This window comes from Vulpes lagopus, chromosome 23 (assembly GCF_018345385.1).
Source record: "Vulpes lagopus strain Blue_001 chromosome 23, ASM1834538v1, whole genome shotgun sequence".
Taxonomy (NCBI): domain Eukaryota; kingdom Metazoa; phylum Chordata; class Mammalia; order Carnivora; family Canidae; genus Vulpes; species Vulpes lagopus.
The window spans coordinates 10,935,862-10,960,950 of record NC_054846.1 but is presented as its reverse complement, the minus strand read 5'-3'; the positions used below and the strand labels follow the sequence as shown (position 1 = coordinate 10,960,950).

The 25,089-nt window shown below is 36.2% G+C and overlaps 1 protein-coding gene across 1 annotated transcript in view; it reads left to right on the top strand.

The window, feature by feature from the left end:
• GUCY1B1 (guanylate cyclase 1 soluble subunit beta 1) overlaps window positions 1-25,089 on the top strand; it is a 47,888-nt gene that overhangs the window by 7,238 nt on the left and 15,561 nt on the right. Inside the window, exons 3-5 of the mRNA XM_041739053.1 lie at window positions 9,857-9,957; window positions 11,429-11,547; window positions 23,754-23,951. Of these exons, the coding sequence (XP_041594987.1) occupies window positions 9,857-9,957; window positions 11,429-11,547; window positions 23,754-23,951 (418 nt within the window). The remainder of the gene's footprint in view (window positions 1-9,856; window positions 9,958-11,428; window positions 11,548-23,753; window positions 23,952-25,089) is intronic.

Genomic DNA, 25,089 nt, shown 5'->3' with positions numbered 1-25,089 from the left:
GTCTGGTGAGCAGCATGTTGTGTAGGTGATAGACCAGGTCGTAGCTCTACCTCAAGGTTTTTCTTTGATGTTTTGAAGTATCCCCCTGAAGCTAAGCTAGGTCTTTGTACTTGCAAATACTTTCTGCATTTTTTGAGAATGAAGCAGAAATCATAGAAACATATTATTTAATTAGCTATTTCATCAAAGGAGCTTTGCACATTAAAATCAGAGCCAGAGGAGAAATTCGAAAATCTCCCTTTGACCTCCTCAACCTATCTGTGGCAGATGTTCACTAGACGTTGCTACTGTTCACAAGGAAAAATGTCCTTCTGACTCTCTCACCTCTCTGCTGGATGAGGGGCTTGAGCACATGTTTCTCCTCAGTGTGTTGGAAAGCAATAGTTATGGGCCGATAGTGTGTAGACATTAACGGGAAGACACACTTCGAGAAATCTGTATAACTGGCCCAGTTCAGAGGGTGACAACTTAGAAGACATGAGTACTAGCAGCTTTTCCATCTGTTTCTTTGCGTCTTCATTCACTAACAGTGGGAAAATGATGTTTTTGGGTCTAGGGAAAAGGAGCACCTTTTTTTTTTTTTTATGTCAGAACATATTGAGGTTAAAGAAGTTTCTATCCCAGGTAAAAGGCAAATATTCTGTAGTATTTTTTGTACCTCTTTGATACCGTGACTTTGGATCCAATTCATATTCTTTTTTTTTTTTTTAAGATTTTATTCCTGAGAGACACAGAGAGAAAGAGAGGTAGAGACACAGGCAGAGGGAGAAGCAGGCTCCATGCAGGGATCCCAACATGGGACTCCATCCCAGGACCCCGGGATCACGACCTGAGCCAAAAGCAGGCACTCAAAACCACTGAACCTCCCAGAGGCCCCACCATCTCATACTCTGATCTACTTGCCATTCATTGTAGAATCATGAAATATTAAATTGTTACTTTACTGAAATTCCTTGGGATCAGTTTTCAGATTCACTCAAACAACCTGGGACCCTTTCAGTCCACCTGCGCTGCTTTCTCTTTGCACTCCAGCCTCGTGGGCCATGCCCAGTCCCCGAAGGCTTCGAATTTTATGTGTCAGGATAACACCTGTGCTTAGCATTCTCCTTCTCTCCATTCTCCCCATCCCTTACCCAGAAATGGAAATGGGTCTCAGCTTCGAGATGGCAAAACAAATGTGACTTCTTCAGGGAAGAAAACCTCCAAAACTGATTTTCTTTATAGTCCATACCAGAGTTTATAATTATGTTTTTCTACTATTGATTAATGTGTGTTTTGTCTTAGTAGATTCTAGCCTTTGTAACAATTACCTAGGGAAGGGTCTGCTAGATTGCTGTCTTTTTCTTCTCTTTTTCCCGTGTGTGTGTGTGTGTGTGTGTGTAAAATCCTTCACATTTTTAATTTCCAGGGAGTAGAACACATGCATATTCACAGATTTTTTTTTTCCGTAACCAGGACAGAAAAAAAATGTCATCATTTGACATGACATGGGTCTAGTGAAAGGGAGCACCTTTTTTTTTTATGTCAAAAGATACTGAGGTTAAAGAAGTTTCTATCCCAGGTAAAAGAATGATGACATTTACGACCACTATATAATACATTATAAGATCTGTTGAGATGGCCTCTCTCTCTCTCTCTCTCTTTTTTTTTTTAATCACCAAAGGCAGAAGATAGAGCACTGTATTATAGCATCTCGTTTTAGAGGAGCCCCAGTTCATTTACGTTATCTCCATATGTGTACGGATATTTAAAAGGATTAAAAAACCCTACTGTTGGATTACCAATTGCATATACCAAAAGCCAGTTAATGGATTGGATTCAGGACAAGATCACATCCCTTAGCAAATGTCTAAAAGTCGGGTCGATATGGTGCTGCTTAAAGTCAGTGTTATAAACTGTGGATAAGTGTTTGTAATATTGAAATTAAATGTAAAAACCAGATGACAATGCTCATCATGTCATTCAGTTTGAATGTTACGGCTCATCTCTGCTGCTCGCTGACCTTAAGGTTGCTCAGTCCCAGTCCTAAGTGCTCTGTACCCATCGTCTCCCCAGTCCTCACAGCCACCATTGAAAATAGGGTTGTTCATTGTCCTCATTCTATAAGTGAGGGAACCGAGGCTTCAAGATTTTAAAGCCTTGTCTCAAATCACTCAGCTGTTAATCATCACAGTAGGGATTTGAACAGTGGGGATTTCGAATGATCATATTATGTGCTTTTCCTCAAAGAGAAGGACTTATGACCTTCCTTCCGAAGGCGGCCAGGTTAGCATGGACCTGGGGCAATGTGGGTGTGCATTGTTACTACTCATTTTTTGTTTTTGTTTTCCTGGACTTTTCAAGCACTGATAGAGGTGATTTTGGCTATGACATTTTTAGAGGTAGTTTTATATTCACCAACTAAGACATCTACTAAAGAAAACCAGAGCCCCAGAAATTTTGAGCAACCTATTTATTTTTAGAAGAGCTGTGACTCAGCACACTCACAAGGTGAGTTCATGATGAAGTGCACCCACAAAGGTCTAAGTGAATGCATTTGTCTGATGAAGCTACTGAAAATGGTCCGTGTGAGATGTTTATGGATGTGTCCTCAGAATTTGGGCAGTTACTGATGAGACTCTTGTGGCAACTTGTACAAAGGGAAAAAAAAATCATTATAAATCAAGAGTGATGTCACTTTGCCTAATCTGTGTCACTCTTGACAGCATTTACTGTTACTGTTTACAGTACTTGGATGAGTGAACACATTGACTTAAGGAGGGACTGTAGTAACCCAAGGAGACTCCAAGCAGGAAGCTGTCGCTGCATTTCAAAGGCCTGTCTCCTCTCCTCTCTCCCCTCCGCAGCTGCCTCAAAGCAGAGTTTCTCCTTTGCAATTCAGACTTTAGTGGGAATCCACTACTGACAATTGAGATGCCATTAATACTTCACAACCACACAGAAAAAAAAATAGGAATTTTTAACGTTTTAATATTATATATAGTTATCTGTGGTTTATAAGTGGGGGCTTTTAATTTTAGTACTGGTTGGGCACAACTCAGCATTTATGATGTCCCTACAGTACACTAAAATAGACCATTCTGTCTTTTAATTAAACATGGTTTTTAAAGATAATTGGTCAGGTTGATTTTTTGATGTGTGCCGACTTTTTCTTTCTGAGATCAGACCCCATTTTGAGACTTTATATTTAAGATTCCTAAAAAAAAATTTTAAAAAAATAAGATTCCTATATTCAGGATCTAGCATCACAGAGCACTTGTTTTCATACCTCGATAAGAAACCTCTTTACCTAAAAGCCAAGTCCTTCTAGTATATACTAAACTTTTGAAAATTGTGTAATGACAGGGATTCAGTGTCAGAATATGAATTCAGTTTTTGTGCATTCACATTTCTTTTTTTTTTAAGATTTCATTTTTTTATTCATGCGAGACACACAGAGAGAGTTAGAGACACAGGCGGAGGGAGAAGCAGGCTCCCTGCGGGGAACCCGATGCGGGACTCGATCCCAGGATCCAGGATTGCGACCTGGGCCGAAGGCAGACGCTCAACCACTGAGCCACCCAGGCATTCCAGTACATTCACATTTCACAGCTAAGGAATAAATATCTCCTTAAGTATGGAGTTATGGGAAATGTAGCCTGGATATTTGTGACAAATTATGCACCTAATCCTTAAAAATTAAATAGCAGTTTGAAAACAAGCTGCTCACTTTTACAACAATGTTGGATTGTTTGATTTTTAGTAGGCAGTTTAGAAACATGTGAGGGAAATATGTTTAATTAATACATTCCCTTCTTTTAAAAACATAGATACATTGATTGAGCGAGCACATGTTCTATTCCAGGTCTTGGGTTAGGCATCAGTGACTGAAAAAGCAAAAGGCAAAAACCAAAACCACAAAATACCACAATATAAATAAATACCTGCTACTCTTTTGGGGAAAAGCAATTAGTGTAATTAAATGATCAGTTCAAATTCTAACAAATAGCCGGTCTTTAAAAGTAAGTAAGTAGGGAATTGCTACTAGGAAAATTTTTCACGTATGCCTACTTAATTTTTTTTTTTGCCTACTTAATTTTTAAGCACTTATTGTGGCTACAAATATGTGGAATGTGAGAGCTTGGTCTGTATTCTTGAAGCCCTTAGGGGAGATAGGCTTTATTTGTTTTTAGGGCTATTTGAACATAGAACACTTACCATTTAATCAACAAATTAAGTGCACCTTTAGTTTGACTCTTCTGATGCTGAATAAAAATTCCCAATATTTGATTGCCATTTCTTTCCTTCTCTTCTTCCACTTGCCATTTTGTCTTCCTCCTCTTGCCCGCCCCTCCTCCTTCATCTTCTTCAACAACTAGACTATTGCCAGTTGGATGTACTGAGCAGTACGTGGGTGGGGAACACTATTCTGACCCCTTCACGTAGACTCACTCTGCCAACCAACATGGCTCCAGGTAATACTGCTGTTCCTCTATTTTACAGATAAAGAAACTGAAACACTTAGAGATGAACTTGCCCAAGCTTAGTGTGACTCCATATGGAAGTAGCCTAGCTGCTTCTTTGGCACAGTGAGGGGGAAAACACTATGACTTGTGATACAGATGAAACCAGATGGGTTTTTCTCTATCTAGGTTTACTTGTTAACCAAAGAAAGTGCCTTTTTTTCCCACTTCATCCAGTGTCATTTAAGCCACTTTAAAAATAAATCTCTCAATATGTCTTACCGTCTGCTGACTTCTTTTATTGAGTAATGCACCAAGTAGAAAAATGTAATGCTTAACCCAAAATACAGTTTTTGAGTATATGTGAAGCTAACACAGACTACTGCAAGGGATACTATTTGGAAAGGATGGAAGACTGAGCACTATTGAATATATTTTAATCCAATTTACCTCTGGTGTCATATGATATTTGCTGTCATCTGAAATTTATTGGAAAACAATGTATGTCCAAAGTCTTTCATTTTTGAGAAAATTTAAAATTGTTTCCTAGAGGAACCTGTGGCTTTTTTTACATGTAAACTAAATATGATTTCAATAATAGGGAATTACATACTTGCTTTGTGTGTGCAACAATTTAAACAAAGTTAATACTTAGAAAATATATTCTGAAAGATGAGTGAGTCTGGAAAATTTGGTTAGTGTACTTGGCTGAATTCAATAATTTAAGCACAAAAGAAACTCTATCAAGAATATAAACCTTAAATATTGTTAGAAATGTTATATCTATGCATTTGATGCATCCTTTACTTTTGCTTTTGAGAAAAAAGCTAGAGGGACATGAGGGTGCCTCAGTGGTCAAGCATCTGCCTTTGGCTCAGGTTGTGATCCCAGGATCCTGGGATCGAGTCCCGCATCAGGCTCCCTGCAGGGAGCCTGCTTCTCTCTCTGCCTATGTCTCTGCCTCTCTCTCTGTCTCTCATAAATGAATAAATACAATCTTTAAAAAAAAAGAAAAATATACAAGCTTACAGATAATTATGCAGTAAGCTACTAGTGCCTGAATTATATAAATCATTTATTTAATCTGAATATCAGCTTACTTCCCAGCTTTTCTTTGCTGATCACCCTCTGTGGTTTTAAGTAACCAGTGGAAAAAAAAAATCTCCAAATGGAGAAAAAGAAGAATGTAATGTCAGAAGGGATCTCACTGAAGTTTCCCTCAAAAAAATAGTGGCAGATATATCTTGAAGGTCTATCTGAGAGATTATTATCATGTCTCTGCACCTCCTGGAGGCCAAACTATTTGACAGCATAAAGTCTGAACAAATAGAAATTTGTCCAGAAGATAGAAGAAGAGTCGTATTGAGATTTGAGACACATGTAGAAAGCACTTCTAGTAGCTTCACTGAGCATATTTCATGAAATTAATTCTTTAGCATACTATTCCTTTTGCAATTCCCTGCTCAGTTGAATGTATTAAACCATCTCCTACTAAAGTGTCTGTAACCTCTCCAATTCACTTTTCCCTTGAAAAGAGAAGATAAATGATTTACAGAAGAAAGGAAAATGGGTCCAGAAAGATTAGGTCATGGAGATCAATTGTATCCCTTAAAATCTCGCTGGGAAATTAATTAACTTCTCCAAGGAAGTCTCTATAATCAGTATGTTTAAGATTGCATCCTTCTCCTTCTGCCTACATCCCTAATCTCATCCCTTAGCCTCATCTACCTTGTTCTGTAGCATTCATCGCCTCATGAATGACTATAAAACTGATTATATATTTATTGTTCATTGTTTCTTCTAGTTAAAATGTAAGCTCTTTGAGGGCAGAGATCTTTATTTCCTTCACTGACATATTAAAAGTACTTAGAAAAGTGTCTGGGGCGTAAAAGGTACACAAATATTGATGGCAAACTACCACCTTTCCAGGGTGAGTTGGGGGGGATTAATTAAAGGGCCACTCAAAATTCTGAAAGATTTCTAAGATAAATGTAAATAAGGAATCCTAAGTATTTTAAATAATTCATTAGAATTTAATGTGACATTTTTCAAAGAAGATGATTATTTCCTTCCATGTACTACTGTTTAATTTATATTTCAGCCTCCCTCCGGGGAGCATGTTGGGCTGATAATTTCAGGAAGCAAAGCTTAAACGATAAGGGAGCTTATTTTATTAAAGCAGAAAGGAAAGAAGGAATGCATTGACTCATGGTTAGGGGATTTCTAGGGAAATGGCCATTCTTCTATTTTATGCAGAGGGATTGAGTACTCTCTACTTCACTCGTTTAACTATTGTTACGGTTTGGTGAGTGTTTCTGAGGAACTGAGTTTATTATAAGAATTTATGTCACTTGATTTCTTCCAGTTAGAAGAGAGAGGATACGGTATGGTGAGAATATAAGTTAATTTACACTTTACTATATATTTAATTTAAAAAAATGTATCTATATTTTATTAGAATGCCCTAAATTAGAAGCTTCAAAATTCTAATTGTTGACCAGTGCTATTTTGTAATAAAATGTTAGCGGCAAAATGAGAAAAAAAAAATAGGCTATCCGTATCCTTCAAATCAGAAATCCCATTTCTAGGAATTTATTCTGTTTTTACATAGAAATACAATTATTAGCTACAAAGATACTCATCACAACATTGTTTATACTTGAAAAAAATAAAAGCAATCTAAATATCCACTAAACCTTCAATATGTTTATAACAGTGCAGTTGTATGCAAAGTATAGAAATGTATTTATTGACATGAAGAGATCCCCCTCAAATGCTAAGTCAAAAAAGGAGGCTTTTAAGGCAATATAATCTGGTGTATGTCATACATATGAGTATATTTAACCATGAACAACTTGAATATACTTGACTATAGTATTAGCAATGGTTATCAAGGTAGCAGAGGATTCTTTAAATGTTTTCCCTTCCTATATTTTACATTTTTATGCAATTAGAAATTAGAATGTGTGAGACACATAACAACATTTATCAAGAGATAAGTCAGTGTTTGTACATTATTTCTTCATAATTTGGGAATATTTCATTGACCTCTTGTATTAAAAAGACTTGAGGTCTGGAACATGTGTTCCCCTCATTTAATAGTTGTGTATGTTCACCAAAAGGGAGACTTCCACATCTGCATATATACAGCTCTTTAATTTTTTGAATATGTAGACATGGGAAGCACTATGGCCATTAGTAATTAATTCATATATATATAATTAATCCATATATATTAGTCATTAGTAATTAATTCATATATATATATATATATATACACACACACACACACACACACACACACTCCTCAACAACTTAGAACATACTTTGGCACACTGTATCTCTTACAGTGTGGAAGCTGGGTTATATTATTGCTCTTGTTTTTAAAAAGTAGAGCTTTAATTCTCATGGGCTTTGTGTAAGTTGTCCAAGTTCATTCAACCGATAAATTCTGGGCTCTGAAATTCAGATCTCTGTGCCTACCATAATCAGGCTTTTTTTTTTAATGCACTGTTATGCATAACTGCAGGCAAATAGTATGTTCTTAAGAACACAGGGTATTTTTTTTAAGAATATCTCATCCCACCTGGACCTAATACATACCACCATTTGGGGTTTTTCCCTTGAGCAGACACTGGTATTCCAGCCATGGACAGCAGCTGTGATACACAGCTTCAGAGAGAGAGAAAGGGATCATGACCTGCCTTGGCAGCATTTCACAAGTAGCTATTCCAGCTACTGTGTTCCAAGTTCACCTGATGACAGTGGCTAGTTTGTCTTGCATTCTCCTGGCACCCTACGGGGATTTAGATGAATTGGACCGAGTCAGATTGATTTCCAAGCTCCATGAATTTTTGTGAATTTAACATTGGAAAAGATCTCTGTAAACTTGTCAGTTTTTTTTCTACAGCTGGCAATATTTTGAATAATAGATTTCTCCTTTGGACACTTGTTTGAGAGAAATAATCCAAATCCTATCAAAATTAATATATTTATATGATCATGACAACTATTAAAAATGGTAACTATAATTTCCTTTTATGAACACTGTAAATATTTTGACCTACTGTATTTAATAAGCTAATGATATATTAGGAGGTTTAATCAGTCCACTTGGAAACTCAAACGTAATATGTTTAAAACATAACCATTTTTTTTTTTAAGTAGGCTCCATGCTGGGTGTGGAGCCCAATGCAGGGCCTGAACTCACGACCCTGAGATCAAGACCTGAGCTGAAACCAAGAGTTGGCCACTTACCCAACTGAGTCAACCAGATGCTCCTAAAACATAACCCTTGATCTAACCCATCCCCTAACCCCTACCCCCCTGCTTCAGTCCACTTCCAACAGCCTCTCCTAGTTCAGCCATTGGTGACAACATCCTTCCAGTTTCTAAGGCCAAAACCTCAGTGCCAACTCTGTGTCCTCTCTTTCTCTGACATCCTCTATTCAATCTATCAGCAAATCGTGTTGAATTTGCCTGCAGAATATATTCCTTTTGGACCAGTTCTCCCTTGGAATCAAGTTACCAGGCTTCCTCACCTGAGAGTTGATGGTAGCCTCCTAACTGGTCTCTTTGCTCTGCCTGAGATCAGCCTTAATGCAACAGCAGGATTGATTCCTTTAACCCAAGTCAGTTCCTCTCGCTGCTCATATCACAAAGGCCAAAGCTATCCATCTCTTTTAAGTAAATGCCACAGTCATCCTAAAGTCCACCCGACCCTTGTTACCACTCTTACCCATTCCTTTACGGCTATGCTGCCCCCTCTCTGTTCCGCTCTGACTTCTGCTGGTGCCCCAGGGCCCCAGGCCTCTCCTGCCTAGCCCTCTTCCCCACACTGCTCATGGCTCACTCCCAGAGCTTCCTTTAGATTCTATTCAATGCCCATATCTCAGGGAGGCTTCCTGGCTTTTGTACTCAAGCTCTCTACCTCACTACCTGTCTTTATTTTTCTTCAAACTACTTACTATTATATGTTACTTATTAGTTTTATTCCCGATCTATCTCCCCTCCTAGAACGTGTATGTTGGAAGAGGTCAAGTATTTTTGTTTATCTTGCTAAAGGCTCCATCCCTAATGCCCGGAACAATGACTGGCACATATAGGGACTCAACCAATGTTTGCTGATTATTTGTTAAACCCAAAGTTATTTCTTGATTATATTTAATATCAGGCATTAGAGTACTCTATAAATGTCAGTCTTGCTAAAATATGCTTAAACATATCATTTTAACTTGAGGAGGAGAAAGTGAAATGATTTAAATCTCCATAATCATTAGACTTTTAGGCACATGGCATTGATTTAAACAAACATCCCATTTCAGGTGTAAAGCCATTGTTTATACAGTAGTTTTAACCATACTAGCTATTCTTTTATTTCAGCATTTTCCCCGTTTCTTGTTTTTGTTTTCCAGAAAAGAGGCACAGTTAGATGAAGAAGGACAATTTCTTGTCAGAATAATATATGATGATTCCAAAACTTATGATTTGGTGGCTGCTGCAAGCAAAGTCCTCAGTAAGTTGAATGTGACTTTCCTTCTTTGCTAGGTTACACAGAGAAGCCCAGAGGAATAATAAACCAAGATCCCATTGTATCGTTACGCAGGGTGCACGCTGCACGATGGTGGAGGGAAGGCTCAGGCTGTCCTGAGGCCTACTTTTCCTTTACAAGCTCTTTAGACAGTGGAGAGGCTCTCAGCATTCCTTCCCAGAAAACCATGTGTCAGGGTGGAAAAAAATTTTTGACACTTAATGTGATAATAACTTCAGTTGTGATGTCCAATACGGTAATTATGCAAGTGTCGTGTGCAGAAACTATTGTTTTTGAATCTCTCTTGCAATCACGAATTCTGTTAACTATTGGTGAAAGGAACAAGAAATGGAGGCCTACATTAGGGAAAGCTCGAGCAAAGTAGGCAAGGTTCAAAACCAGCTTCATGGAAAAAAAAAAGTTGTTCTCAAAGTTATTCTCATGTGCTTAATTTGCAGCTAGGCTACAGTTTGGGTAGAACAGAAAGCAGCTTTTTAGCTTTGCCAAGTATAATTAGATGAGTAAATATCTATTATAGAATACAAGGATCACAAAGAAAGAATGGTAAATTGTTAATAATAAGAATATTTAGCCTCATTAGTAATCAAAACTGAAACAAATATGAATTTTTTTCATAGAAATGTGTGAATTTTTTAAGGTTAAATGTCTAGTGTTGTCAAAAGTAGAGTTAAAGAGGAAATCACAGATATTGTTAATCTGATGCTAAATAAAGACAACATTGTAGAGAATAATTTTGCATCATTAGTCAAAGTCTCTTAAAAAATGTACAAAACCTTTAGGAATTTTTCCTAAAAGAGTTATTAGATCTACTTACGTTAAGATTTCTGAATATATATATTTTTGATTTATGTATATTTTTATCTCAAGATTACTTGTACTAGCAAAAATTGGAAAAGTCTACATTTTTGAGAGGAGTGGATTGGTTAAATAAATTATTGTGTCTATGCTAATGAGGTTATTAAAATTGATATTACAGAAAAAATATAAAGATTTTAGGAAATATTAATAATTGAACAGTACGTAAAAAAGCATGATATTGGGGTACACATTATCTGTAACCAACTTGTTAAATATGCATATTTACATGGAGAAAACAATTTTTCATGAAAATATGGTCATGTGCATTCTTGATGATTTTTTCTGTGTTTTCCAGAAAAAGTAAGTTAGTACATTAAATACAGGTTTCAAAATTAATTAAGTAGTTTGCTGTGAAAGCTGAGAAACTGTTTTGCATATAAGTACCAATCTATGCTGCTGACATGTCACTATGTTGTCTTCACAGATTTCCCTGTGAATTTTTTCTTGTGGATCTATGTCCACTTGCACAAAAGTTGGGGATATTTTAATTTTTTAAATTATGCACCTATTTTCATTCTTCCCATTAACAATATTCTAGCTATAATATGTTCTGTTGTTCTCTCAAATCTATAAATAGATCTCAATGCTGGGGAAATCCTCCAAATGTTCGGGAAGATGTTTTTTGTCTTTTGCCAAGAGTCTGGTTATGATACAATCTTGCGTGTCCTGGGATCTAATGTCAGAGAATTTCTACAGGTAAGCAATTTGAAGTTCTGTAGTTAAAAATTCTGTATTAGTAATTCTTAAACGGAGGCTCTAGAATACTTTTGCACAGCCAGCTAGACGACAGTGTCTTGCTACTGAAATGGAATCACAGTGACTTTTACTTTCTTTTTCTTTTTTACAGTGACTTTTTCTAATTCACATAAAATAACGGTTATAGGGTGGTCTCGAATACATTTTAGCATTTTTTGTTTCTTTTTTTTTTCCCTTAACTTTTGGTTGCCCACCTTGAACATCCAAGTTGGAAATTAACATCCTCCGAACATCTCAACATGGCCTATTGTGATGTTTAACTGCCCCCCTTTTAATGGTTTATATGTGCTAATAGTGGTGGGTTTATGTCTTAGCAATATAAGGTGGTCCTATTTTCTCTTTTAAGGTATTCCTAGTTTGTATAGTGTAGTTAAATGATATGTCAGTATTGAGATTATACTGGGCTCAAAGTTGGGGGAAAGCACCATGGCTTTCAGGTGCTCTGCCACCAAAACAAATTCGAGAAGCATCACTCCCAGTTCCATATTAATTAAGGTGCTGTACAGAAGGAAACCGGAGAGCCCTCCCAAAGGCATTTTCAGGTGAAGTGAAAGAAATAAGGCCCCCAAACCCCCTTGTCTTCTATTCTTGTCTAAATTACCTTAAAAGTTTTTTACTAGTAAATTACACATTAGATGAGAGACTATTTTTGGATTGACTGCCCTATTTTAAGCACAGGCATTTGTAAGACCCTCTTCTTGAAATGTGTGAAGGTTGAAAAATTATGTGGTTGTTTGTAAAGGACATTTCTAAACTGGCTGCTTAAAGCGGCCAGATCTTGCTGGTAAATGATGTCAGCGCAATACTAGCTGAACCCAAGCCCAGTTTTGAGGGAATGTAAACTACTTTCAATCCAGCTGCATTATTGATTTAACAGCCAAAATAAGAACTATAGTGTTTAATCAAAATGTCTGTTGTTTACATAGTGACATTTTTCTTATAAACTTAAAACAGCATTAAATCAAGATGGAAACTGGTCTGCAATGCCCTGCCGTGGGTTTATAGAACTACTGGTGTCAAAAAAAAAAAAAAAAAAAAAAGCTGCCAATTCCCAATGAAGGAGCTGCCAGGCGATTTTTAAATTAAGCTTTAACAGGCTGTATTTAAATGAGTTATTTTAAATGGATTAAAGTTTGATATTTGAAGTTTATTGGCATTTTGGATTTTTGAATACATACTCCATTTTTTAATACTTTTATTAACCTGCATCATTTTATGGGCAAAGTTGCGATTTGAAGTCCCTCTGTATTAATTTTAACTTTTATTCTCAATGGCCACGTCTACATAACAAAACAACCATCCAAATGTTTTTACAAAAATTTTTGTCAATCTTTACTCATTGTTTCCCTTTGCTAAATTTGTAATGGCACAGGAAGAGAGCAAGCGGCCTCCCCGTGTGTTTCTCTATGTTCCTGAGCCCCATCCTCAATAGGATAGCCACTAGCCCCCTTGGCTACTAAGTATTTGAAATTCAATGTGCTATGGGTAAAATACACAACAGATTTCAAAAGCAGTACAAGAAGAATACAAATAACTGATATTTTATATTAATTACTTGTTGAGATGATAATATTTTTGATATATTGAGTTATATAAAAATGTATCATGAACATTAATTTCACCTGTTTCCTTTTTTCTGTTTTAACCATCACTACTAGAAAATTTAACATTACTTATGTGGCTAGCGTTTGTGGCTTGCTCTAGTGGCTTTTATTGCCTTTGTTTCCATTGGGCAGCATTACTTTAAGTAGCTCTAAGTCCTTTTTCCTCAAAGTCAATACGCAACTTTAGTTAATATATCTTTAAATTACATGTGATTTTATTTTTCTTTCAGTGTGAACAATGAAGAAACTAGAAAGTTAGAATTTTGTGAAGTTTTCACCAATATTATTATTTTTTATCCAATTCCTTTTTGTCCTGTTTTTCAAATTGCATGTCTTACCAGCAAATTGAATGGATTAAAATACTGTAGGCATTTATCTTATGATTAGGCTATTTACATAGACATTAAAAGAATTTTTTTTTCTGTATAAGTGATTATAAAATAAAGCGACTGATTTTCATAAATTGTCTTTTTTTTTAAGATTTTATTTATTTATTCATGAGAGACACACAGAGAGAGAGGCAGAGACATAGGCAGAGGGAGAAGCAGGGTCCCTGTGGGGAACCCAATTCAGGACTCGATCCCAGGACCCTGGGATCCCGCCCTGAACCAAGACAGACACTCAACCACTGGGCCACCCAGATACCCCGTAAATTGTCTTAAGATCCTCATTCCCATATAAAAATTTACATTTTTCATTATATAAATTAATAAAACATTATTTTTTGTAGACTTAATCCTTCATTAAAGAGTAAGGTAAGCTGGGTCTTATCTTAAAGAGAATTTAAAAACTTTTCTTTTTCATTCTGATTTCAAACAAGCATCAATCCTTAGAGTCTATTTCCTAAATTTTGAGAATTCTATGACTTTTCTTTATTTTCTCTATACTTTTGTGGGAGCTATCATTCTCTAGAGACTGGATGGTTTCCCAGCCTCCCTTCAAGACTCTTCCAATCTCTTCTCCATTCTATAACCCTACTATTTTTTCTGAAAGTTCAAATATATCTCATTATACATTTTCTTGCTTAAACCCTTTTAATGATTCCCAATTCCTCACTGGAAAAGGTAGAAAGTAATTAAAATTATTGAAACTACTTACATCCCCTATCCGTCCTTATTCTTCCTCTACCAAAGTCTGACCGAAGAGAACTTCTTTTAGAGTCTTTGTTATTATCTTGCTCTCTCTATCCTCTGAACTTTTGCACCTGTTCTTCCCTTTACCTAGAACATTGTTACTGCTACTTTCCAGCTAAATAAATCCTATTTATCCTGTTGGTCAAATTACTTCTTCCAGGAGGACATCACTCCCCTCTCCAATCTCTGCCCTTTCTGAGTCAGAGAAATTGCCATTTCTCATTTTTTCACAGTACACTCTATTTCCCCAGCCCTCATATTTCTCACACTGTACTATCATTTCCTGTTTATTGGGCTGGAATGTAAACTTCATGGAACCAGAGACCATGTGTAATCTCTTAATGATGGTATCTCCACAGATACAATCTATATCTGGGAATGAATAAATACCATTTTTGAGGACTGAAGAATGAACATTTGTTGTTTGTACAAAAGTAAAAAGCAAATACACCAACAGCTCAAGATTAATTCTTTTATTAAGGATAACAACACTTATTTTATTTTCATGTTATTATTATTCTTTTGATGAAACTATATAACTTTATTTAGAGATGAATTATAGTTTGAAATGTATAATAATAGACAATTTCCACCTAGAAATTTCCATCTAATGTGGACATGGCAAATTACTATTTATTAATGAATATACAAGTTACATTATTTGTATCTAGAAACTTTCAAAATGATCATTCTAATATCTCCATTTGGAATTTCCAGGCAACAATAAAGTAGCTACTGGAATTATAACATGGGAAATCATTTGATTATGCCTTAGGCTGGGCAGCTCTGACCACTTATCATGCTTCCAAGGAGAAATTCCTTGGAAGTTGTCTTTCTTCAGCCTCTCAGTTGGATACATTATTAAGAATGGCTCATGGGGCGCCTCAGTGGCTCAGTTGGTTAAGCACTCGACTCTTGATTTTGGCTCAGGTCATGAGATCGAGCCCTGTGTTGGGCTCCATTTGGGACATGGAGCCCTCTTAGGATTCTCTCTCTCTCTCCTTCTGCCCTCTACCTCACATACTTGTGCTCTATTTCTCTTTCTCAAATGAATGAATGAATGAATGAATGATGAATGAATTAATAAATAAATAAGTACATACAAGAATGGCTTCCTATTAAACATACATTTTTGCTTTTCTTGAAATAATTTCCAAAAGTTCTTAGTACCAGGCACAGCCTATAATAGACAATCTATAGAGAATCTTTGAATGTTAGAATTAGCTAATTCTGAATTATATGTTGTATATATATGTGGCTAGTATAATAATATGTATATATTATATTTTTGGCCCAGGATATTTTATTGATTTAGTAATATTTTATTATATATATATATATATTTAATTTGGCCCAGGTGATTTTATTGAGATAATATTCCTGTTCCATTTTTAGACATCTAATATTCAAGGACACACTGAATAGAAATTATCTGTAGTTTAGTTTCAGAAAAATATTTCTCATGTAAAGTTTTTCATTTCCCTGGATCAGTCAATGTAAACAATTTAATGTCTAAATTTAACAATTTGAACAGTTTAAATAATGGACAATTCCCCTTTAAGAGGCTTTGCCACTAATATTAAATTCAGGGCCCTGCTTATCCAAACTCTCTTGTACTTCCAAATTCAATTTAAAAAGTTTCACATTATGCTTATTTTTAATCTACCTCAAGACTTTAACAAAAAAATAGCTAAAAATACTAAATAGATTAAGTATTAATAAAGTATGGGAAACGTTTTTAGAGGAAACTTCTTAGAAACATTGTGCTTTTAAACATTACATAGTTTGGGATTGTTTTTCTTAAATCTCCTGTGAAACCATCAATTTGTAGACTGCTGATGAAAGTAGATAAACCTTGGGGTGCCTGGGTGGCTCAGTCAGTTAAGCGTCCAACTCTTGATTTCAGCTCAGGTCTCAATCTCACAGTCATGACATCAAGCCCCGAGTGGGTCTCTGTGCTGGGCATGGAGCCTGCTTCAGATTCTCTCTCTTCCTCTCCCTCTCCCTGTGGTCCTCCCAGCTTCCTCCACTCTTGCTTTCTTAAAAAAAAAAAAATATATATATATATATATATATATGTATATATATATATAATATTAAACCTTGGAATTAAACCTTTAGCTAGGATTGTAATGGAATATGATTTATCAAAAAGAGATAAAGAAAAAAACAGGAGGACATTTTTAGTTTTGAATTTTGTATATTTTACTTGAATATATCATCTTACAGATAAGACCATGTTTCAGCAAGAATTTTTCTTCTGTCATTTTCTTAATTGTAAATTTAGGAATAAAATGTGGGGTTTCATGCTGTCACTGTAGTAAATTTCTATTTGAAGCTTCTAGTGTATAGATTAAAACACTGCAGAAAACATATAGGATTTGAAAGCTTCATCAAAAAAAAAAAAAAGAAAAAAAAAACCTAGCTAGTAAGGAATGGCCAACCTGACAGTACTTCCACCTTAATCCATGATCATCTTACTTCCATTGTCCTGTTTGCATTATTGCCTATTTTATCTTCCAAAAAATCATTGTGTTAGTATCTCCCATGCTGCTCTGCATTGTGACATTGCCTTCTCTTGAATCTGGGTTGGCTTTTGTGATTATCTGCACAATAGAACAGGTGGAAGGAACATTTTGATACTTTCCTGGCTTGATCATAATAAGTCTTCAAGTCTCCACCTGAGTATCTTGGAATAGTTGCCTTTGGGATGCTCCCTGCAGGAGCCCAGCATCATGAAGTGAGAAGCCCAAGCCACATGGAGAGGTCCTGTGTAAGCTTTCAGACAGCAGCGCTAGCTGAACTCCCATTGAAGGGCCAACTACTACCAGCCTTTTGGGTGACCTGTCCTGGGAAAACAGCCCGGTAGAGCATTATGATGACACCGTCCCCAGCTTCGTCTACTCCAACCCAAGAATTTCCTGAGTCCAGAAAATTCACAGAATCACAAAAGATAATAATATCTTACTGTTATAAGCCAATGAGTCTGGGGCACTTTGATATGCAGTAACACATAATTGGAACAGCACTCTGTACTGTTTTCCTCTTCATTTTTTATGTCTATGTTAGTGTGTCCACCTACACTTACATACGTATTTATGGATGAGTCAGGAGCTTTGGGCAGATCATGTTTGATAAGAATGATATGTAGCCTCAAGGAATGAAACCCAAGTCAATCTACAGTGGAGCTACCAATTCATTCCCTGGGGTATGATATTCCTTTACATTGTATATTCTCTACCTCTCAATAATTTATAGTGGTAAAGTGAAAATTAAATAAGCATGGGAAGCTGCCAGGTTGAATAATGACAACTAAGTGAGCAATGCGGAATCTTAGAGGTTAGTTAGAATTTAAATGATGAGCCTGCTTAAATATGCGTAGGAATCTCAGTTGGATATCAAGCAAATATTCTGTTATCTTTTGCTTGGAAACACTGGTTCCTTCTACTAACCTTGATATGGTGGTGGTTTCACTCCTTCATTCAGTTCTCATACGTGAATGTCCCTCTACCAGCACCGCTGTGCAGACCTCAGTGGGATTTTCTTCAAATTCGGGTTGACCCGAGGTTTTGGCTTTTAAAGCACAGCAGTGATTTGGCCAGCCCACCAGGAGCCCTCTGGGATTGATGACAGATCTAAAATTCTTAAATGTTTGTGCAAAGTGTTATTTTGGGAAATATGAGGATTTTCCTGAACAGCTGTGAAATTCTGATACTTCTCTAAATTATTTATAATATTTCTTAGACAAAAATGCACCATTCATTTTATTTTTAACTTTTGAACTTCAAAAGGAAAACTTTTTCTCAACATCCAAAATGCCAGTTTCGGGCAGCCCCGGTGGCTCAGCGGTTTAGCGCCGCCTTCAGCCCAGGGCCTGATCCTGGAGACCTGGGATCGAGTCCCACGTCAGGCTCCCTGCATGGAGCCTGCTTCTCCCTCTGCCTGTGTCTCTGCCTCTCTCTCTCTCTCTCTCTCTCTCTCTCTCTCTCTCTGTCTGTCTCTCATGAATAAATAAAATCTTAAAAAAAAAAACAAAAAACAAAATGCCAGTTTCTATAACCTGCAATTTTAAAATTGACAAGTAAAGACTTATTTTTTTTAATATCAAATTATTTTTTATTATTGTATTTAAAACAATACAAATTTGTTTTCTCACAGTTTTGGCTGCTAGAAGTCTGAAACCAAAGTGTCTGCTGGGCTATGATCTTTCTTTCTTTTTTTTTTTTTTTTAAATTAATTTTTATTGGTGTTCAATTTACCGACATACAGAAAAACACCCAGTGCTCATCCCATTAAGTGGTGACGGACAAGTAAAGACTTATAAGGGAAGATGAGTATTTTAGAATTGTAAGATTGTTTTCTGCTTGGGTAAATGATATATATGTTCACAATTTTACAAAATATTGTCAGTTGCAGTATATAAATTTTTTAGACATGCATTTAAAAGCAGTATAGTAGGTAAAATATTTTACTCAGGTAATGCTATGACTTTTTGCCTTTTTTTTCTTTAATTAAAATATTTTTCTTGAGAAGATGGTGTTGATAATTATATTGTAGTTTTAACAATATTAAGTGAAATAATTTTCACTTCAATACAATTTCTTTTTAAATAAGATATTTATATTTTTTCTTCCTAAAAAGATTTTCTTTTCAGTTGAAAGGCTATTTCCTACAAAGTAGCTCCAAGAATAAGAGGCAGGAGTATCATTAAAGCATTAACCTTACTTGTCCTGATCTCATGCTATTCATACCTCAACCTTGGTGCTTCCCGTTATATGGGTTTTCCACCTTTATTTAATCCTAGTTGCTTAAAAGTTTTTATCCTCAAATTCTAAAATGACTTACTTCTTACAAAACTTGACAAAATATTTTCAGATTGCATGCTGCTTGTAAACAAATGCCGGTGTTGGCCGTATTTTTCAGAAGTATAAGAATAAAAGGAAAGGAAATGCTTTATCTCATCCTCCTTCCTAATAAAAGAGAGGTTTGAAATGACTGATTTTTAAAAAATATTTTATTTATTCATGAGAGCCGGAGAGAGAGAGAAAGAAAGAGAAGAGAGAGAGAGAGAGAGAGAGAGAGAGAGAGAGAGGCAGAAACAGAGGGAGAAGTAGGCTCCCTACAGGGCAGGACTTGATCCCAGAATCCTGGGATCACAACCTGAGCCAAGGGCAGATGCTTTGCCACTTAGTTACCCAGGTGCCCTGAAATGACTAATTTTTTAAGATTTCTTCTCAGTCTAAACTTCAGTAATGTTCTCCAATAACACAGGCAACTCCCTTCTCCCCATTCAGTAAGATAAGGGTCCTTGGAGACCGAAAAATCTCTCTTAAAACTTTCAAGTCAAGGACTCCACCCACGTAACATGTGCATCATTTAGAGATTTTTCATCAGATGCTGAGAAAGCAGGGGAATGAGGTAGTTAATTCCTGGAAACTCTGCCTCTATAATTATGTGTGAACTTATTTTTACTGTGCATATTACAGAGACAACTTGCATTTAGTTTGAACCATTCCAAGATCCTTGAAAATAGGGAACTTCAAAGTATTTCTCAAAGGAATAATAAATTCTCATTTGTTTCCTGAATCTGTGGATTGTACTAAATCCAGAACTCCAGCACAGTTTCCCAGGATGCCAGCACTAATTTTTTCTTCTGCAAATAATAAATGCTAGGTGACAAGATGCATTGGAGTTATGGATAGCAGGATTCCTGAGTAGAAAAAGTGTATTCGTTTCACTTGTAGAAAAAGCAGTAAAATGATATCAGAACATAAGAAGTGAAATGAAAACCTGACTACCCTTTTTGGCATCTTCAGAGAAAATAGATGAATGGACCTGCTGTCTATCCCTTTCTTGTATTCTAACTTTATAAAGCTAAGAAGAATGAAGTCAAAGCATATTTCAGGTTTGCTTTATTGTTTGCTGGGCATCTACTGTGCTGAAATATATATGTTTACATTTTTTATGTCTCTTTTATGTATGTATACTTCGTTGTAAACTGGCCATTCAGGTCTTTTTTTGTATACCTATTCCCATGGTATATTTAGAAATAAAACAGAATACCAGTTTTAATATGAAATTCTTATTCTCCAGGTACATTGCCACACGCATGCGGATGAATAATTAGCTTTATGTCGATCATATTATAAAAGGTGGACCGAGTTTTCTTCCCTTGGCTTTTTGAGAATCTTTTCTGTGGTCTTCCAGGTTGCTGCAAACAAGCACAGTCTAACAATGAAGAAAGCACACTTTTAGCAATATAAATGTGCTCAAATGAAATCAACTTAATTTTGAGTCATGAAGTCTATTTCTAATAATAGATAAGTTGTGGACATCACTTTAATTTTAGGAGAATAAAACCAAGTAAGAAAAGCTGTAACTAAAGAAATCCCAAGAGTATTTTGTATGTTAGATGCTCTCTACAGAAAATCAATATTACATTAAGTGGTGTTAAATCTTTTATGCCAGGAAAGCGCTTTACTTGTCCTTTTAATTAATTCAAATTCAATAAAACAGTAAGCCTCTGGAGAGTTGGTTACCACAAAAACGTAAAAGACAAACATTCTGAGTTGGTGTGTTTTGGTATCCCACTTGCTTTGCAGTGATCAATTTAAGCAGTATTTTATTATCAATTGTAATACCTTATTATCACGATTTTTATTTAAATTAAAATGGGTCCCCATTTAAGGTACCATGTCTACCTTTGTGTGACTCACGGCAAAGTGGTCTTGGGCTATCCTGGCCAATCTCTGGCCTTCATTAGCATCAATGATGCTGCTACTGTAAATGTTACCAGTTACTACTGCCTCATGCCATCTGTGTAGCTACATATAGAAATGTGCTAATGGCACAATATGATTCGAGATGAAAATAGTTGGAAATGGAAGTGATGCTGGCATATTGATTTATGATATATTTGAATATTTTGTAGAGGAAGAATGGGAAGAAATTAAGATACGTGTTTCAAGTTATGGTTAGACTCAATTTCTTTTTTTCTTTGAAATCAGCCACAGCCTAGTACCTGGGACTATCTACATTAGGACGTTTCCTAAATGCTGCAACAAGCTCAATTCTTACTTGTGAGAAATGGAAATAAGTATTAAACTTTTTTCGTGATTTTTCTCACCAGATTTTTCTATCATTTTTTTTTTTCCAACACCAGTAGTTGTACAAGGGATCTGGACGGGTTATAAAGAAACAGTCTTCATGTCTTCCCTTTCCAGGGAAGAATTTACATGAGGAAAACTTACAGGAAGAACTTCCTACCCCTGAACCAAGTAAAATAGTTTTAGGTCTTCATTTCATCGGCTGTCTGCCATATTGGATTCCTTTTATGTGGCAATAGCAACCTCTAGAGGCAATTAGGATGAATTGAAATTTTTGTTAAGAGCTGGCCTGATGGGATTATAACAGGTGTAATTTTCAGGAAGAAAACAAAAATCACTAGGCATGAAGGCAATTAACAAAGAAACCAGATTCACCCAATTAAGAAGACTGTTGAAACATTTATCTGAATCATAAGTCAACCTTTCATGACCTAGTGTCAGGGCTTCTCTTCACTTCGAAGCCTTTGAACCCTATTCTTTCAGTCTGAGTTATTGGCTCCCATATGTATTCATCAAAAGTCACTCTACACATTTGTTTGTGGTATGAACTATGAGCTATTTAAAGTAAAGTTCCATGTCATGCAAATTTGTGTCAGATCCTCTACCCTGTCCCCGGCCTATACCACAAACAGCTCATAATATGTATTGCATGTGACTTAGCTATAGAATGAATGAATCATTGAATGGAGGGGACATAAAACTAAACCACAGTGCCATTGGTGCCCTGGTCGACCGTTTCTTGAATTTGGGCACCCATGGAGTCACCTTGTACTCACTTCCTAATAGCTTACTGGATACTTCTGTTTCCCTAAATTGGCTTCTTTGAGACATTTGGAACCAGAGCTATAGTTCAGTTTTGGCCTATGTCCAGCATCTTCTTTTTTTGGTGCATTCTTTTATGCTATTGCATTCTGAAACCATTTTATCCCTTTGTTTTTAGTGATAATCACCAGTTATTGATAGATTACTATTTGCTTGGCGTATTAGCTTTTATTGCTACCATAACAAATTGCCACAAATGTAAGTGCCTTGAACAACACAGATTTATTATCTTATTTTTTTTTTTTTAGATCAAAGTCCATTAAGGTCTTGCCTGACTATAATGAAGGTGCCAGCAAGACTACGTTCCTTTATGTAGTCTCTAGGGGATAATTGTTCCCATGCTCATTCAGGTGTTGACAGCTCAGTTCCATGCTGTTACAGGGCTCAGGACAATGTCATGTTTTAAATCAAAGTCAGCTTAATTCTAAAACTACTTCACTCTTCATTCATATACTGTGCTATGCTGTGTGTATCCTACGCATATGTGTAACACACACCCGCTAACACATTATGAGCTATTATTTGAAAAACCATGTCGGACCAAATGAAACACATGGTTTGCACCATTTCTCCTGGTGATCTTTATACAAATAAGTTTTGTGTATTAGTGAGTAATGCAGGATGCTGGGAAGTTTGGTATGTTCTACGTTAATGACAAAACTACAAGTACAAAAAGTATTTATTGGTAAATTTATTAGTTTTCCAAGATTTGGTTCAAAAAGATAATTATTTCACGTCAGCTGTGGAGCTGTATCTTGATTGGCGGCTACTAATAAATATGAAACAATCCTGCTACTTTAATTTATAAAAAGGTTTTCAGTCCTAAAACATTACCTCACAAAATAATATGCTTATGTTTTCGTATGTTTATCACTGATACAATGTTTTGAATTAATAATTGTTAGGACTGTAAACAGAGGGTAATATGTGATCATTTTAGACATTCGTATTTTTCTAACGTAACATGCATATATACCTTCTCCAAACTCCTATAAATATGCATATCTTTGCTTTAGCCCATAATTATGTTTTTCTTGCTTCAGTCATACTTTTTACATCCTACTTGTTTATTTATCCTTCTTTAAAATATATTAACTGTTAATAGCCTCAGATTATTTTTCTTTTTAAAAATTTTTTATTGGAGTTCAATTTGCCAACATAAATCATAACACCCAGTACTCATCCCATCAAGTGCCCCCTTCAGGGCCTGTCATCTGGTCAATGCAACCACCCACTCTCTTTTTTTCTTTTTATATTTTTAAAATATTTTTTCTTAATTATACTACTTTAGCTTTAAGTTCTCTATGGTCCTTACCTTCAGTTGTCTTGGTGCACAAGGGAAGATTGTGCTATGTGAGTCCTCACTCAGTCATTCTGCCAACTAACCTCAGATTTGAGCCTTGCTTCCCTACCTTGTTTTCTCAGTATTAGCTGCCACTGTGGAAGCATCGTTTGTTCATCCCATCTCCCCTTTATTGCAGAACCTTGATGCTCTACATGATCACCTTGCTACCATCTACCCAGGCATGCGTGCTCCTTCCTTTAGGTGCACGGATGCAGAAAAGGGCAAAGGACTCATTCTGCACTACTACTCCGAGAGAGAGGGACTTCAGGATATTGTCATCGGAATCATCAAAACTGTAGCTCAACAAATACATGGCACCGAAATAGACATGAAGGTAATGGTTGGTGATGGAGACCCTCTGAACACATCAGATACATAGAATATTAAACATGATACTCTGTGAATTTGCCTTTAATTATCACTGCTAGTGGGCCTCATCAGAGGTATACTTGAACCAAAACAGTGCTGCACGAGCAATATTCTATATTTGACCTTGGAAGTCATTATACAGGATATTTTGTCCTTGTGACAGCAGATCATCTCTTTCCATAAGGTCACATGAAATCTAGTTTGCATCTCCTGTGAGCACACAAGAACTGGGGAGCAAAAGGATATGTAACTGGCTAGGTTGTAGCCTCCAGAATACAAAAAACCTCATTATGTGGGTAGTCACGTTCTAAGATAATATAAACTTAGATATTGTTTTGCTGTTCATTATTTCTTTGTAGATTTTTTCTGCCTGTCCCCGAAATATAGTTGGAACCTCTCACTTTGTGACCTAAACGTTTTGCTTTTTTTTTTTTTTTAAATTAGATTACTAGGTGAAAGAAACCAGGCTTTATACTTTAAAAGTTGTGCTGCTCTTGATAACACTTGCTCTTAGCTCTGAGTGATATCAGAGTACTGTTACGACAGCCAGGCAATAAAGAGAACCATCGTTTTACTCTTTGTAACCCACGTAGTCTCTCCTGGTCAGCTGTTTGTTGTGCGCTCAGCATGTTCGGCCTCAAGAGCCATTTTTCAGCGGCCCTGAGTCTGAGAAAATTAGCGAGAGGGATATCTTATTTCAGCTCTTTTTCTTTGTGGATATTTCTTAGGCATCAAAATTATGTTCTAGCACATATGGAAAGCCCAAACTTTGGGGGCACCTGGGTGGCTCAGTGGTTCAGCGTCTATCTTTGGCTCAAGTCATGATCCCGGGGGTCCTGGGATCGAGTCCTGCATTGGGTTCCCCACAATGAGCCTGCTTCTCCCTCTGCCTATGTCTCTGCCTCTCTCTGTGTGTGTCTCATGAATAAATAAATAAAATCTTAAGAAAAAACAAAGGAAAGCCCAAACTTTAAGTACAGCATTATGGCAAATAAAAATTGTAACATTTAAATGGATTATATTGGGAAAGCATCCCATATATTTGATCTAGTAATGTCATGTTAGATTATGTGGTTTTCTTTGTTTTCAGGAGTTGATGTCAA